The sequence below is a fragment of the Canis lupus genome, chromosome 28 (genome assembly GCF_003254725.2).
Source record: "Canis lupus dingo isolate Sandy chromosome 28, ASM325472v2, whole genome shotgun sequence".
NCBI lineage: Eukaryota > Metazoa > Chordata > Mammalia > Carnivora > Canidae > Canis > Canis lupus.
This window is the reverse complement of record NC_064270.1, coordinates 30,677,455-30,693,377: the sequence shown is the minus strand read 5'-3', so window position 1 is coordinate 30,693,377 and position 15,923 is coordinate 30,677,455. Positions and strand designations below refer to the sequence as shown.

General features: G+C 43.6%; 1 protein-coding gene across 4 annotated transcripts in view; it reads right to left on the bottom strand.

Moving 5' to 3' along the window:
- Positions 1-15,923, bottom strand: part of PLPP4 (phospholipid phosphatase 4) — a 121,168-nt gene that overhangs the window by 48,330 nt on the left and 56,915 nt on the right. For 3 of the 4 annotated variants that reach the window (XM_025467436.3, XM_025467437.3, XM_035707936.2), the window contains exons 4-5: positions 15,521-15,584; positions 13,823-13,947 (exon numbers count right to left, since the gene is read on the bottom strand). The exons of the other annotated variant lie outside the window; for it this stretch is intronic. In XM_025467436.3, the coding sequence (XP_025323221.1) occupies positions 13,823-13,947; positions 15,521-15,584 (189 nt within the window). The remainder of the gene's footprint in view (positions 1-13,822; positions 13,948-15,520; positions 15,585-15,923) is intronic. 4 annotated transcript variants of the gene reach the window in all.

Sequence of the window (15,923 nt, the reverse complement as noted above, 5' to 3'; positions counted from 1 at the left end):
GCTACAACAACAACAACAAAAAATGGCAGGAGCAAATGGGGTGTTCAGGATGGCTGCTTTCCTAAGGCCACATAGAGGCTGAAACTCAAGGAATACATAGGAGTTAGGCAAGGTAACATCTTAGTTTGGGTTCCTTCAGGATGAGACTGAGGTAGATTCAAGTGCAAATAGTCTGTTAGGAAGATGATTCAAGAAAACACCAGTGGAGAAGGAAGACACAGATGAGAAGGAAGCCAGTTATCATGTTACCACTATGGGAGGCAAGAGTCCAACCCCGCTGGGGCTCTAGGAGACAGTGTGAAATACACCCTTCAGACCCATTCTACCTAAGGTGCAAGCGAGCTGGGATATTTATATACCAGTTGTTAGTCAGCAGCTGAGGGCTGCTCCAGGGGATGAGAATGCCTTCATTCTCTGCACACCCAGTCTTCTATGGTCAGAGAGAAGTAGGGGCCGGTAGTTGGAAACTGGATTGGTATGCATGATACAATGAGTGCTGGAGGAATGTGGGCAGGCTTCTGACAGCATTTGAGAAGTGAGAGCAGGGCAAGTACAAATGTCAAAAAAGGAAAGAATGTCTCATGTTGAGGGAGCTATCAAAAGTTGGGCTCTGGGGGTGTCTCAGTGGCTCAGTTGGTTGAGTATTCAACTCTTGATTTTGGATCGGGTCACGATCTCAGAGTCATGAGATCAAGCCCTGTGTAAGGCTCGCAGCTCAGTGGGGAGTCTGCTTGAGATTCTCTTTCCATTTGTTCCTCCCTCCATTCTCACATGTGCACCCACTCTCTCTCAAATAAATAAATAAATCTTTAAAAAATATGTCAGGCTCTGAAGTCAGATACTCTGGGTATAAATGTCACCTCTGTGACATGCTGGCTGTGTGGTGTGGGGGCTAATCATTATCCTCCTCTGCCTCGGTTTCCTCATTTGGACAAGAGGACTAATAAGAATACTGACCTCACAGGTATGTTGTGGGGATTCAATGGGATAAGTCCTTTAAAGCTGTTAACGTAGACTCTGACACATTTTCCATGTTCAATAAATGGTAACTGTTTGCTTGTCATCAAAAGGACAGAGTGCCTGGAACGCAGGAAGTAAGGTTTGGTGGGGGTGCAGGACATGAGGTTGAAGAGGCATAGGGGCCAGAGCAACATCTGGGACTGGATTATCCTTTCCGCAGGAAGCCACTGAAAAGTTTTAAGCTGTGGAGTGTCCTGACATCACCATTCTAGAATGTCCTACTCTTCAAAAACTTGAGATGCTTTTTCTGCTTCTAGATCCCCAGAGCTGAATCCACTATTACTGTCATAGAAGGAAGGTGCTATTTCGCACTAATTAGCAGACTCCAGAGACTGATGGGAGCAAGAAATTGCTGGTTTGAATCATCCAGTGACTGAACAGACTTGGCTGTAAAATGATCTGTTTCATTTTCCTTCGGCAGACTTAACTTCCTAATTAAGTTGACTCCAGCTAACATCCAAATGACTGCATTTCCCTAGTAGATGCCAACAGAGATAGGAGAGGCAGCCCCCAGACCCACCAGGAGACATAGGAAGCAAGTCTGGAATGAAAAGTTTGTTGTGGAGAATCTCATGGGAATAAGTTATGTGCTTTTATGAGTTCTACCCAAAAGGGAAAAGAAAACACACTGGTGTTAAGGATATGTATGCTAGATATGAATCTGAGAAGACACAAAAGTAAAAGGCCGGTGGTTCTGAACACAAAATGTATTGTTTCTATGGCAGGGCCCCCTCTGAGGATGGGTACCCACACAGGACTGGGACAATTTCCAGAGAAGGAGATTGCAGAACAGTGTTGGCTCATGATTGATTGGTTGATTGATTTCTTTCCTTTTTTGTTTCTTTCTCTTTCTCTTTGTCTCTTTCCATCCATACACACATATCCCAAAAGATGTCCATTACAGAGGACACATGATCATTTCAATTTCTATTTTTGGAACACATCTACCATCTTTAATGATCTCTGGGCCCATATTTGGAAGACTGTGTTAAGAGTCAATGGTTTGATATAAAGATAAAAGGAGCCCACACAAATAGGTGCCTATTGAACAATTCCTTTCTAATTCAACTCCATTCCATCACTGATGGCTAAGAATAAGATCTCTATTATAAAAATTTTTCACAATTGATGGATCCAAGTACTCACAAGAAGTCATTGCATGATACGAGAAGCGGTTAGATGAGGAACAGAGGACATTTACTAATGGTAAAAAAATCAAAACAGTAAGAATATACAACAATCATAAATATATATATATATATGCCTATAAAACAGCTCTAAAATATATGAAGCAAAACCCAGTAAAACTAAAAGGAGAAACAGCTGAGTCTACAGTTCTAGTTGAAGACCATCAAAGCCTACTCTTAGTAATTAACCGAACACTGAGACAAACAGAATAAAAGCAAGGATCAGAAATTTCCGAATGACACCATGGTAACTTAATGGACACTTACAGAATGCCACACTCAACAAGTGTATAAATATATTTTCAGGTGGTCTTGGAGAGTCCACTGAGAGAAAATATTCAGTAAGGAATAAAACAAATATCAATAAATTTCAAAATACTGAACATAACTTTTTTCTGTTCATAAAAAAACAAAGTTAAAGATTTGAAACAAGATAGCTAGAAAAGCCACTGGAAAGTGAAAAACTCACTTCTAAATGAGAAAATCAAAGACAGAATCAAAGATCAAAGAAGAAACAATAAGGGAAGTTAGAAAACTATTTTGAACATAATAGCAATAAAAACTACAATACGACAAATTTTGTGGGGGTACTGCTAATGCAGGGCTTAAGGGAAATCTGTATCTCTAAATGCTTACATTAGAAAGGAAGAGGTCTTAAAAAAAAAAAAACTCTGATTTAAATTTCCAACTTAGGAAACTAGAAAATTATGAGCAAATTAAACAAAAATCGAAAATAAGGAAATAATGCAAACAAGAGCCAAAATCAATGATGTAGAAAAGAGACAAAACTAGAGAAAATAAACAAACACAAAAGTCGGTTTTTAGGAAAGATCAGTAAAATTAATAAACCCTAAGTACAATTAATCAAGAAAAAAGTAGAGAAAATAAAAATTACAATAACAGAAAAGGAAGAGGGTTGTCAGCACTGCTCTTACAGACACTAAAAATGTCAAGAGCAGAGTATTTTTTTTTCAAGAGCAGAATATTACAAACAACTTTATCCTAACACATCAAACAACCTAGAAGAAAAGTATAAATTCCTTAAAAATACAATCTATCGGATGCCTGGGTGGTTCAGTGGTTGAGTGTCTGCCTTTGGCTCAGGTTGTGATCCCAGGGTCCAAGGATCGGGTCCCGCATCGGGCTCCCCACAGGGATCCTGCTTCTCCCTCTGCCTATGTTTCTGCCTCTGTCTCTGTGTCTCTCATAGATAAATAAGTAAAATCTTTTTAAAAATACTAAAATAATTTTGTATAAAGTATCATCAGTACTGCACATGGTAAGAGATGGGCAGAAAAAAAAACAGGAAGCAGGAAGGGCAGGATGTTATAGCCAGTCATGGGTATTTAGTAGATTTGTTTTCAGTTCTATGTCTGAAAATTTGTATAATAAAAAGTTAAAAAAGAAAGCAAAAGGCATTAGGCTCCTTTACTCTTACCTCGGTCTTTTTTTTTTTTCCCCACAGAAATCAAATAGTGGGTTGAATTTTTGAGGGAGAGTATTTTGAATTAATTAAACAGTGCCCATATTTCCAACCTCTCCTACTCTGTCGGGCCAGGAACATGGAGAGTGGATGAATTTAACATGTGAGTGATTGACTTCCTCCACATATTTACCTAATCGCCCTAGACTAGGGTTTCCCAGGCTGGACACCACTGACATTTGGGGCGAGCTAACTCCGTTGTGGGGCTGTCCTGTGAGCTGCAGGACATTTAGCAGCAACGGTGGCCTCTGTGTCCTTGATGCTAGTAGTCCACCCACCAACTTGTGACAGCTACGACTTTCTACAGACATTGCTAAACGTCCCCCGGTGGGCAGAACTGTCCAGTTGAGAACTACCACCCCGAAAGTGCATCCTCAACCGGGACACCACTCCCTCCCAAGGGGATGAAAACTGGTTCAGGTGTTAGCATTCCTTGAGGCCCTGCAAAGAGCCATGGTGCATACACAGATATATAGTATATTCGGTGGAATTAAAATTTCACAGCAGAAAGGAGAAATTAGGGAGGGAAAGGTCTAAAACAAGGAGGGGGGAGCAGGGGTGATAATGAAAGAGACTAAGAAATACCCTCCTACAAAGAGGCCTAGGATTTTACTTGATAGAATCATGCCCTCTCTCCGTTTGGCATCCCCAGAGAAAGGCTTTCCGGTGTGCTGGGGAGTCTTCCTTTGCTTGAAAAAGATGTGGCAAAAGCAGCAAAGCTGCTTCCCAGAACCTCTGAAATTGTCTTTGAAGCCTGAAATGTAGGATGATACAAATTTAAGGGAAAAAAAAAAACAAAAAACAAAACAAAACTATGAGGGGTTCTTGCTGAATCTGATGCTGTCCCTCGACAGGGTGGGGAGACTAGAAGCTTCCCTTTAAGTTCTAACAGAACCCACACAAACTGAGCTGACCTCAGACAAATGGCCACCTGTTTGTCCTGGCCCAACCAATGACCAAGGGGCAGCCATGCCACTTTATAGCAGTTTTAAATGAAGAAGAAGGTGGCATTTTTCAAGTTTCTCATTTACCAAAACCCATCCGGCAAAGCCCCTGGATAGCAATCTCACTTAACTCAATGATGCAGAAGAGATGAATCTTACAATTTCCTGTTTTCTTTTTCCTGTTTCTTTATGCAAAAGCTGGCCTAACACTAGAAGAACCAGCTGGTTTATGATCCTGAATATTCATGCTTGATGGAGTCACACCTGGCCAGTTAGCATACATGCTATCCTTTGATCATTTCTCAATCCACAGTTAAAATGCATTTAGATTTGTTCAGTGAAAGCACAGTCCCAGACGTGCAGCCTACAGAGACGCTTTAGTGGGTGCACTCCACATTCGAGGACTCTGTATCAGAGTGAACACCGAGGCTGACCGAGAACCTTCTGGCATGTGGCATCTCTGTAACTAAGGGATGAGAGCATTTCGATGGTGCTGTTGATTTTAAAATGATAGCAGAAGGAAAGAACAACAGGGTGGCAGCTAATTTTATGTGTCATCGTGGATAGGCCATGGTGCCCAGCTGTTCTGTCAACTTCAGTCTTGATGTTGCTGCGAAAGTGTTTTTTTTTTTTTTAAGATTTTATTTATGTATTCATGAGAGTAAGAGAGAGAGAGAGAGAGGCAGAGACACAGGCAGAGGGAGAAGCAGGCTCCATGCAGGGAGCCTGATGCGGGACCCGATCCCGGGACTCCAGGATCATGCCCTGGGCCAAAGGCAGGCGCCAAACCGCCGAGCCACCCAGGGATCCCCCGAAACTGTCTTTAAATGTGGTGAACATTTACAATCAGTTGGCTTTAAGGAGCTCACCCTCCCCAGCGTGCCTGGGCCTTGCTCAACCAGCAGAAGCCTTTAAGAGCAAAGACTGAGGTTTCCCAAATAAAATTCTACCTCAAGACTGCAACGTGGAAATCCTACCTGACTCTCCAGCCTGCCCGCTTGCTCTGCCCATTGCAAACTCAAGACAACAACATCATTTGTTACCTGAGCTTCCAGCCTGTGGGCTGACCCTACAAATTGCAGACTTGTCAGCCCCACAGCCATGAGAACACATTTCTTCAAATAACTGCTCCCTCTTCCTTCCTGTCCTTCTCTGCCCCTCTACACACATACACCACAAACACACATGGGTGCGTGCGTACACACACACACACACACACACACACACACAGCTGTTTCCATTTTCTCTGGAGAACCGTGACTGATGCAAACGGGAACACATATCCTATCTTAAATGGGGCTAGAAGCACAAGTCCACACTGCAACATATGCCAAAGAAAGCAGGCGGTAGAGCAGACACTTCCCAGAGCCAGGAAAGGCAAGTCTACACCTGCAGAGGGTGGTGCTGATGAGAAGTCACTTATCTACCAGCAACAGCCTGCAAAGCTCTGAGCTGGAGGGGGGGCCCACGTACCATGAGAGGCAAGGGGAAGGCAGGGATGGGAAATGAGGAACAGGTGGAAAGTCCTTATGACTGAGCGGTTAAACACTCCACCCCATCCTGCAAACCAGGAAGGAAACTGCCACCTACCTCCCTGACTCTTGAAGAAGGTGGAAGGCTGAACTATTTGGGCCTCTGCATTTAGGAACAGCAGGCAAGTAGAGAGCAGAGCTGAACAACCAGACTGAGAAGTAAGGGTCGAGGGTAAGTCCGTCTGGTGCCCTGTAAGAAGCCCGGCCCCTCAGCCTGGGGCGCCTCCTCTGGGGAGCAGAGTAACCTCAAAAAGTAAGGGCCAGATGCTTACACTTGGGGTCATCCAGTGAAACCCCAGCTCCCTCCCCATTCATCCTTCAGTGAAGCTTAATTAAGGAGCTCTGTCTGGTTAGCTTTAGTGCTTTCACCTAAAATAAGAATCCCAGTGAGGCACATCATTGTGAAACTTCAGATGGCCAGAGCTGGAGAAAGGATTCTAAGAGGTTCCAGAAAGAGAAGGAAAAAGAAAACCAAGGAAAGGAATGCTATAAGGCTTCTCTAGTATCTTGCACAGAAGTGATGTTTCTACCTACAATTCTGAACCCGGCTAAAGAGGCGAAAAAAGACACTTCAAGCATAAATATCTTAAAATGTGTAGCTCATACGTCCTCTCCTGGGAAATGATAGGAGAAAGTGCTTTTCCTCCCAGAGCTTTTCCTGTTCCCTGCTTGGAATCCCTAGTCCCCAATTCCAGAGCACTGTGGTAATGCACCTGGGACTCATCCTTGCTCTAAAGAGGCCATGGCCATGTCTGACCATCCTGTACTCACCCGAGTATCAACCCAGTACCTACAAAACAGTAAATACTCAAGAAAAATCTGTGAAATCATCATTAGCCAGATACACCTTTTAAAATCATGTCTGCCATTTAAAGAATGTATCCCACAAGCATTGATCATCCTATAAGTGCCCCCTTTTTAAAATATAAGAGTCATTTGGGTGGCTCAATCAGTTAAGCATTTGCTTTTGGCTCAGGTCAGCCCTGTGTCGACTCCCTGCTCAGTTGGGAATCTGCTTGTCCCTCCCCTGTTCTTGCTCTCTAATAAATAAATAAAATATTGAAAAAAATAAAAATATAATATAATGGGGTTGTTTAAAAATGAAGCATTTGTGTGCACTGATCTTGCTTTAGTAATGCTTTTTTCCCCTCAGACTTAAATGTTTTAGAGCAGTTTAGGTTCACAGCAAAATTAAGAAGGTCCAAGTATTGTTAAAATGTCTTTGCTACCCAAAGCAATCAGCACATTCAATGCAATCCCTATCAAAATATCAACAACAGGCCAGCCCGGGTGGCTCGGTGGTTTAGCCCAGGGCATGATCCTTCAGCCCAGGGCATGATCCTGGAGACCCGGGATCGAGTCCCACATCAGGTTCCCTGCATGGAGCCTGCTTCTCCCTCTGCTTGTGTCTCTGCCTCTCTGCCTCTCATGAAAAATCAATCAATCAATCAATCAATCAATCAACATTTTTTTCACAGAGCTGGAACAATGAATCCTAAAATTTGTATGGAACCAGAAAAAACACCAAATAGCCAAAGGAATGTTGAAAAAGGAAACCAAAGCTGGATGCATCATAATTTTGGACTTCAAGCTGTATCGCAAAACTATAATCATAAGACAGTATGGTACTGGCACAAAAACAGACAAATAGACCAATGGAAAAGAATACAGAACCCAGAAATAGACCCTCAACTCCATGATCAACTAATCTTTGACAAAACAGGAAAGAATATCCAATGGAAAAAAAAGACAGTCGCTTCAACAAATGGTGTTGGGAAAATTGGACAGCCACATGCAGAAGAATGAAACTGGACCACTTTCTTATATCACACACAAAAATAAACTCAAAATGGATGAAAGACCTAAATGTGAGACAGGACTCCATCAAAATGCTAGAGAAGAACACAGGCAGCAACCTCTTTGACCTCAGCTGCAGCAACTTCTTGCTAGACACGTCTCCAAAGGCAAGGGAAACAAAAGCAAAAATGAACTATTGGGACTTCATCAGGATAGAAAAAACTTTTGCACAGCAAAGGAAATAGTCAACAAAACTAAAAGGCAACCTACGGAATGGGAGAAGATATTTACAAATGTCTTATCAGATAAAAGGCTATATCTGAAATCTATAAAGAATTCATCAAATTCAACACCCCCAAAATAAAAATCCAATCAAGAAATGGGCAGAAGACATGAACAGACATTTCTTCAAAGAAGAAATACAAATAGCTAAAAGACAAATGAAAAATGCTCAACATTACTGGGCATCAGAGAAATATAAAGACCATAATGAGATACTACCTCACACTGGCCGAAATGGCTAAAATGAACAACTCAGGAAACAAGAACTGTCGGCAAGGATGCAGAGAAAGGGGAACCCTTTTACACTGTTAGTGGAAATGCAAACTGGTACAGTCACTGGAAAACAGTATGGAGGTTTCTCAAAAAGTTAAAAATAGAACTACCCTACAATCCAGCAACTATATACTAGGTATTTATCCAAAGGACACAAAAAAAGTGATTCAAAGGGGGCACATGCACCCTAATGTTTATAGTAGCAATGTCCATAATAGCCAAACTATGGAAAGAGCTCAGATGTCCTGTCCATTGACAGATGAATGGATAAAGCAGATGTGAGAATTTGTTTGTTTATTTATTTATATATCACACATATACACACACGATGGTATATTACTAGGCCATCAAAAAGAATGAAATCGGGATGCCTGGGTGGCTCAGTGGTTAAGCGTCTGCCTTCAGCTCAGGGCGTCCTGGGATCAAGTCCCACATCGGGCTCCCTGCATGGAGTGTGCTTCTCCCTCTGCCTATGTTTCTGCCTCTCTCTCTCTGTGTCTCTCATGAATAAATAAATAAAATCTTTAAAAAAAAAAAAGAATGAAATCTTGCCATTTGCAATGATGTGGATGGAACCAGAGGGTATTATGCTAAGCAAAATAAGTCAGAGGAAAACAATTACCATATGATTTCACTCATATGTGGAATTTAAGAAACAAAACAGATAAACATAGGGGAAGGGAAGGAAAAATAAAATAAGATAAAAAAAAAACAGAGAAGGAGGCAAACCATAAGAAACTCTTAACTACAGGAAACAAACTTAGAGTTGCTGGAGGGGAAGTAGGTGGGGGCATGGGCATTAGGAGGACACTTGATATAATGAGCACTGGGTGTTATATGCAACTGATGAATCACTAAATTCTACCCCTGAAACTAATAATACACTACCTGTTAACTAAATTGAATTTAAATAAAAATGTTTTTGAAAATAAAAAATTAGAAAGGAAGGAAGGTAGAGAGGTACAGAGACTTCCCACAAGCCTCCTGCCCCCACACATGCACAGCCTCCCTCATTATCAACATCCTCCATTATCTGTTGGAATTGATTGACTTACACTGACACATCATCATCACTCAAAGTCCATAGGTTATGTTAGGGGTCACTCTCGCTGCTGTGCATTCATAGGTTCCAACAAATATATAATAACATATCCACCATTCTAGTATCATACAGAGTAGTTTCACTGCCCTAAAAATCCTCTGTGCTCTGCTTATTTATCCCTTCCCAACCCCAACCGTCATGGTAACACTTTTCAATACTATTTACTTGGAGCATAAGGAACATGTTTTCAGTTTTGTGGGTCATGTCTCCCTTGGAACTACACAACTCTGCCATTAGAATGCAAAGCCTCCATAGGCAATACATAAACAAATGGGCATCTCAGTGTTCCAATAAAACTTTATTTACAAAAACAAGTAGGCATCGATTTAGCCCACGGGCTGTTGTTTGGTGATCCCTGAACAACAATATCACTTTATGCATTCTCATCATTTTCACAAGAAAGAAGTTCCTTAATAGCTTGACTTGGCATTAATAATTTGGTTTTTTTTTTTTTCCTATTTTTCTCTCTGAAAGCTATTCTTTTTCTAGAATGTGAAAAAGTACCCAACCGAAGCCGAGACTACAATGAAAGACAATTCCTTTTCAGAATATCCCTGCTTTAAAGCTATATTGCCTTCCTTTGCTTTAGATATCAAGTTTCTGGGGGCGCCTGGGTGGCAGGCAGTTAAGCAGCTGTTGGTTTCAGCTCATGTCATGATCTCAGGGTCATGGGATTGAGCCCTGCGTTGGGCTCCACACTCAGTGGGGACGTCTGCACTTCTATTTGCACACATGTGTATACGTGTGTGCACTCTCTCTAAAATAAATGGATAAATCTTTAAAAAAAAAAATTCAAGTTTCTGGTAACTCTGGAGGAAACTACTCGCTCTTTGAAAATGTAATCTCTGTTTTTCCCACAAGGGAGGTTTGGGCCGCCTTACCAAGCAAGTCCCATAAGATGGCTGCTGTGGGACATGCCCTTGGCCAACCATATGCCACGTGAGCACTTCAGTTAAGTCCTGTTTGACTGCTTACCAAGCACTGGATCTTTTGTTTCCAAAATAAACCAATGTTTGTTCTTATGTTCAAAGAAAACCAACCTTCCAGTCACTGATTATAAACAGAGCAGAAGCAAAGCCGTGATTGCCTAGCGTGAGGAATTCATCTTAGGAGATCTCGTGGTCCAGAACACCTGTGTCCACTCACTCCATTGCAACCTACAAAGTTGATTTCACTGAAGGGAGGAGGAGTGTGTGTACCACACTGGGGTTCCACTAAGATCATCCCTCTGAGGTCCAGTACCTCCTCCGAGAGCCAGGAGTCATGCCAACTACTTCCTGTTAGCCACAGTAAGAAATCCAAAGCACAGCACTGATGGTTTTTCTAAGTGGATATGGCGGCTCCCTGTAAGGCAATCACTGACCTGTCACAGCAAAGAAAGAGAACAGATAAAAATACTATCATCAAAGCCTAGGGGCTGGGTAGGCTTCTGTGTCTGCCAAGTAGTAGAAATCTGTAACATTTTAAGTAGTGTCTTAAGCAAAAGATAGTAATAGCCTCTGTCAAAAAAGCTCATCTAGCACAGATGGGACATCAGCCATGCACTTGACAGGGCAGCTGGTGGCAGCCCTGTCAGAAAATGCGTCTGATAGGGAATGTGTACTTCTCAAAGAAATACTTCTGTGGGGCCTGGCCTCTACTCTCTAGGGCCAAGCAGGCTTCTGGGCTCAGTTACTCACACGACAGCTATGTCCTTCCCCAGGTCAAATGCAACACTGGATACTAAGTGGTGTGGACACACTTCAGTGAACTACCTGAAAGCCAAGGTTAAGGGCTTCATTCTTTCTGCTTTTAGCTTTGGAAGCCCCTTAAGCCCAGCACCGAGTCTTTGGGAGGACAGAGCATTCCTGAAAACAACGGAGCACTTGAGGGACCCTAGGAGGACAGAGGTGGAGAGCATGTGGGAGCCAACCCCAGGTGCATGCCTTTCCGGGGACCTCAAAACAGTGGTGGCAAGGGAACACTGGACCACGAGGAGATAGAACTCAGGGCGGCAGGTGTTCCTCCAGCTGGCACCTACGACTCCCCTAAAACAGACGCTCGCCCAAAATGAGACTTCCAAGAGCACAAACGACCTCAGAGGAGAAGAGCTTCCAGGCGGATGTTTGGCCTCAAGTGGCCTCCGGGAACTCTAGGTCCTCCACCTTCATGCACCGCCGGGCCCCTTGCCGTATCAACCTCAATGGACATCCTGATGAAGCATAGTCAGTAAGCATCTTCTCTCAATCTCCCCCAAGACTCTAAAGTCAAAGCCTTTCCACTAGCAAGTGGATGTGTTTGGTTTAAGCCTCTGTATCCTTTTCCCAGGGTGGCTGTGACCAAAGACCACCAGCCGGGGGAGGCTGAAAACAACAGCCCCCTATTCGGGAGCCCAGAAGTCTGAAATCAAGGTGTGGGCAGGACCCTTCCTTGCCCCTTCCAGCATCTGGGAGCTCCAGGTATTCCTTGGCTTGTGGCGACACCACTCTGATCTCTATCCTCATCTTTGCATGGCCTTCTCACCTGTGTCTCCGCGTCTCACATATTCCTATGTCTTTCTCTACTGGGGACATCTGTCATTGGATTTAGGGCCACCCTACATCCAGGATGATCTCCTCTCAAGATCCTTAATTTAATGACATCTGCAAAGATGATTTTCCAAATAAGATCATGTTCACAGATTCCATAGGCTAGGACTTGGACATATCTTGTGGGGGAACATGATTCAACGAGCTATAGTCTCCAACAAGCCAAACAAGAATAGGAGTTACTTATTTAAATACACATGGGATACTTCACCGAATTTAATCACTGCAAGGCCTGAGACGCTATCGAGTTAGAGGCTGGCATGAAGGTCAACTAAGTGTCCTTGGATGAGATACTGAGTTTGTCTGAGCTTCACTGTCCTCATGTGCAAAATGGGGATAACCCAACCTGGCGAGGCCATTGTGCAGATTAAAGGTAATTCACTTAGAGTGACTGGCACCCCAATATCTTGTTGACAGGGCTCCAGTCTCTAAGGACTCTGAGCAAATATCCAACAAACACTGCAGGAAAAGGCATCCAGTTACTCCTTGATCTAGCGGCTATCAGGAAATGTCTTACATACTTAGAAAAAAACAGAAAAGATCAAGGAAACAGGCTCACCAATGGCCAATAACATCAGACCTGTGAGAAATCAAGGACTTTGTGTCGTAAGAGCAGCCCCTCCCAAGTGGTCACCTGTGGCCACGGTTTCCCAATGATCCCAGTGTCACCAACCTAAATCTACAGTGTACAACTGTCTCTAGGCTTCCCAGGACACAAGCTGTGTTTTATTTATCTTTGTGTCCCCAACACCTAGCTTGGTGCTTGGCACCTTGGTCATTCAATAAACATTGCCGGAATGATCCAGGACACTCTGGAACCTCAACTCTGGTTACAGACAATAATATGGATGAGTATTATTGATTTAAAGCACCATACTAAGTACTTCACATCTACATTGAGGGGATTAAATAAAATAATGTCCCTACCCATGTTGTCATGGCAGTGCTCCACAAATGTCAGCGATCATCATTATTTATTTTAACCCTCACTCCACCTAATAACGGAGGTGCCATCATTCCCATTTTACACAGCAGGGATTGAGGCAAGAGCAGGTAAGTCGCAGAGCTAATACCTGGCAGAACTAGGGTTTGTCATGCTACAAAGACTTGTGTCCTCTCCACTACACCACCTTGCACTAATTCATATTACTTAGTCTTGACTTTAAGGCTGGTCCCAGCCTGCATATCTATAACCAGACTATATATTGAGGCACTTCTGCGCGTGCGTGTGTGTACATATATAGCCATATATTGGTACACACACGATGCCTCCACTAAAGAAATAAACTAGAGAGAACACAGAGCTGAAAGCATATGGTCCCAGGGAACATGGTAAATTCCCTTGCACAGTCAAGCTCCTGAATCGTACTGAATCCTGAATCCGAAGGGTAAAGTGTCACATGTCATGCTCCGCTGAGCTCACAGAAGCAACATATACAATGTCTTGTAAACTCTAGAGCCTTGTCCGCAGGTTTATTACTTCCTGTCAAATTCTTGTTTCTAAGTGTACAGGGAAGCAGAATGAACTGTGCTCAACATTCACGTGCCAGCACTTTCTTCTCCACTGAAACTCCCAAGGAAAATGGTCAGGAAACATGACCGGGAATTAAAGAGAGTCCCAGCCACCGGACTTACAGGAGGAATGGATGCTGGGGAAGCTTTTGCGGCCCTCGGACACCAGATCGGGGTCACCCGTGCAGTGCATTTCTGAGTTCATCACTCCATCTGGAAAGCAGCGGTAAAAGAAATCGGGGCGAGGTCTACAAAAGACACCATGGACATTTTCAATATAAAATGCTGCCATCACAAATGGACCCCAAGCTGACCCCCACCATTCCCTGCTGCCCCCAACTCTTCCTCCTGCCAGTAACACTGATGCCCCCCAGTGACCACTCCAGACACATTGGTCTTGGGCACTTGCCACTTACTGGTTTTCTGACCTGGGGAAGGTCATGTAGCTTCCCCCCCAGCCTCAGTTTCCACATCTGTAAAAGGGGGAGATAAATACCCGCCCAAAGGGGAGGCCATGAGGGCTAGATGAGATGCTGATAGGAAACAGCTAAGCACAGGGCCAGCAGAGTAGATGGCAGTTCCTGCCTCCACTGACAGCTCCCATTCAGAGGCTGCTTCCAGAACCCCAGACTCCAGGCTTCTCCTGGACATGTTATGTTCTACATGTTCTTCCCTGCATCTTGAATTTGGATGGCAAACCACCCCTCCTCCAATAGCAGGTCTCTCCTAGCCTCACCTAACCTCACTGGAGGACCTGACAGCTTAGCTCTATGATGCAGAGGGCACGGCCACCCAGGCTGGCCTCTCTGACCTCACAGGAAGTGGGCAGAAGCTGACCCTGAGGTCAAGCCCCCTGCTCCAGGCACAGCTAGCACTTACCGAGCCCTTACTGGTACCATGCACAGTGCCAAGCACTGCACGTGCATCATGTTATGTGATTCTTATGCCAACCCTGGGACTGCCTTCATCTTGCAGGTGCAAAAATGAAGGTCTAGAAAGATGGCACTCCAGCCCAAGGTCACACACAACCAGTAAGTGGCAAAGGCAAGCCTAAGCCCCAGTAATTAGATTCCTGAACCAACACACTTCACCCCATGGTTTTCTGCCTCTCTCAGGGGAGGAGTCTCATATAGATGGGTGATGGCCAATCACTTCCTATTAACTCAACTAATATTTGTCGAAGGCCAGCCATGGGCAAGGCTTTGCTAGTGCTGTTAACACAGGGCCTCCTTTCTGCACATACTGGGTCACGGTGACTCCCTGGTCTTCCCAGCTCTGGGATCTAGGCCCAATCATAATCTGTCAATATCTATGTCAATAATCAGTACCAGTAATATATCAGAACTTCTGGTGTATTCTCTCTCTCCCCTACTCGGCTAGTGTTTCTCTACATGTGGTTATTCACTTACTGAACCAGCATTTTATTAGGGCCCCACAGCAACTCTTAATGCAGAAAGTTGGGAGAAGAGCACAGCCCCAGGTCATGCACTACCCAATTTGTATCCACCTTCTACCCCCGTGGTGCCCGGCCAGCATCCTCCACCAGGTAGATGATCAGTAAATGCTGAGCTTCTGAGAGGGGAGCTAACCTGTCCGAGGCCAACAGCCAAAGTTAGGCCTCAATTTCAGGTCTTTTGACTGTTCATCTCTGTGGAAACTAGCTCACTTTTGGAGTAGTCGGGGGGAGAAGCCAAGATAAATGGAGAACAGAAATTGTTTTCCAGGGGGGCAACAGAAATGTGCCATAAGCCAAAGCTCAAATGCTAATCCACAGAGGACCTTGAGAGTCTAAGCCACCATTTGTTTTTTTCCAAAACTTACCTTCCCACTATTAACTTAATAGTGTTTGTGCAGACTCCATTCAGAGCAAGAGCCAAGGACACTGCTACAAAACAAAACCAACAGATAGAAAAATAACCAGATGGTTCTAAAATCACCATCATCATTATCATCATCATCATCATCACGTTACATCATCGTACTATTCAATTATGGCCACAGAAATATGAGCCAACAGTTTAAAAGAACAGAGGGAAGTCTGAGTGGCTAGAGTAAAATATAATTAAGGCATGACATTGGAGAGTGATTCATAAAATCCCAAGACCCTGTGACATGAAATTTATCTCCCTTCCTTGACTAAAATTTTTTACATTGGAAAGGAACCCATCCATTATGTTTTGGCCTGATATGAACAGATTTAATACTATAGCATGTAGAGTTTCTT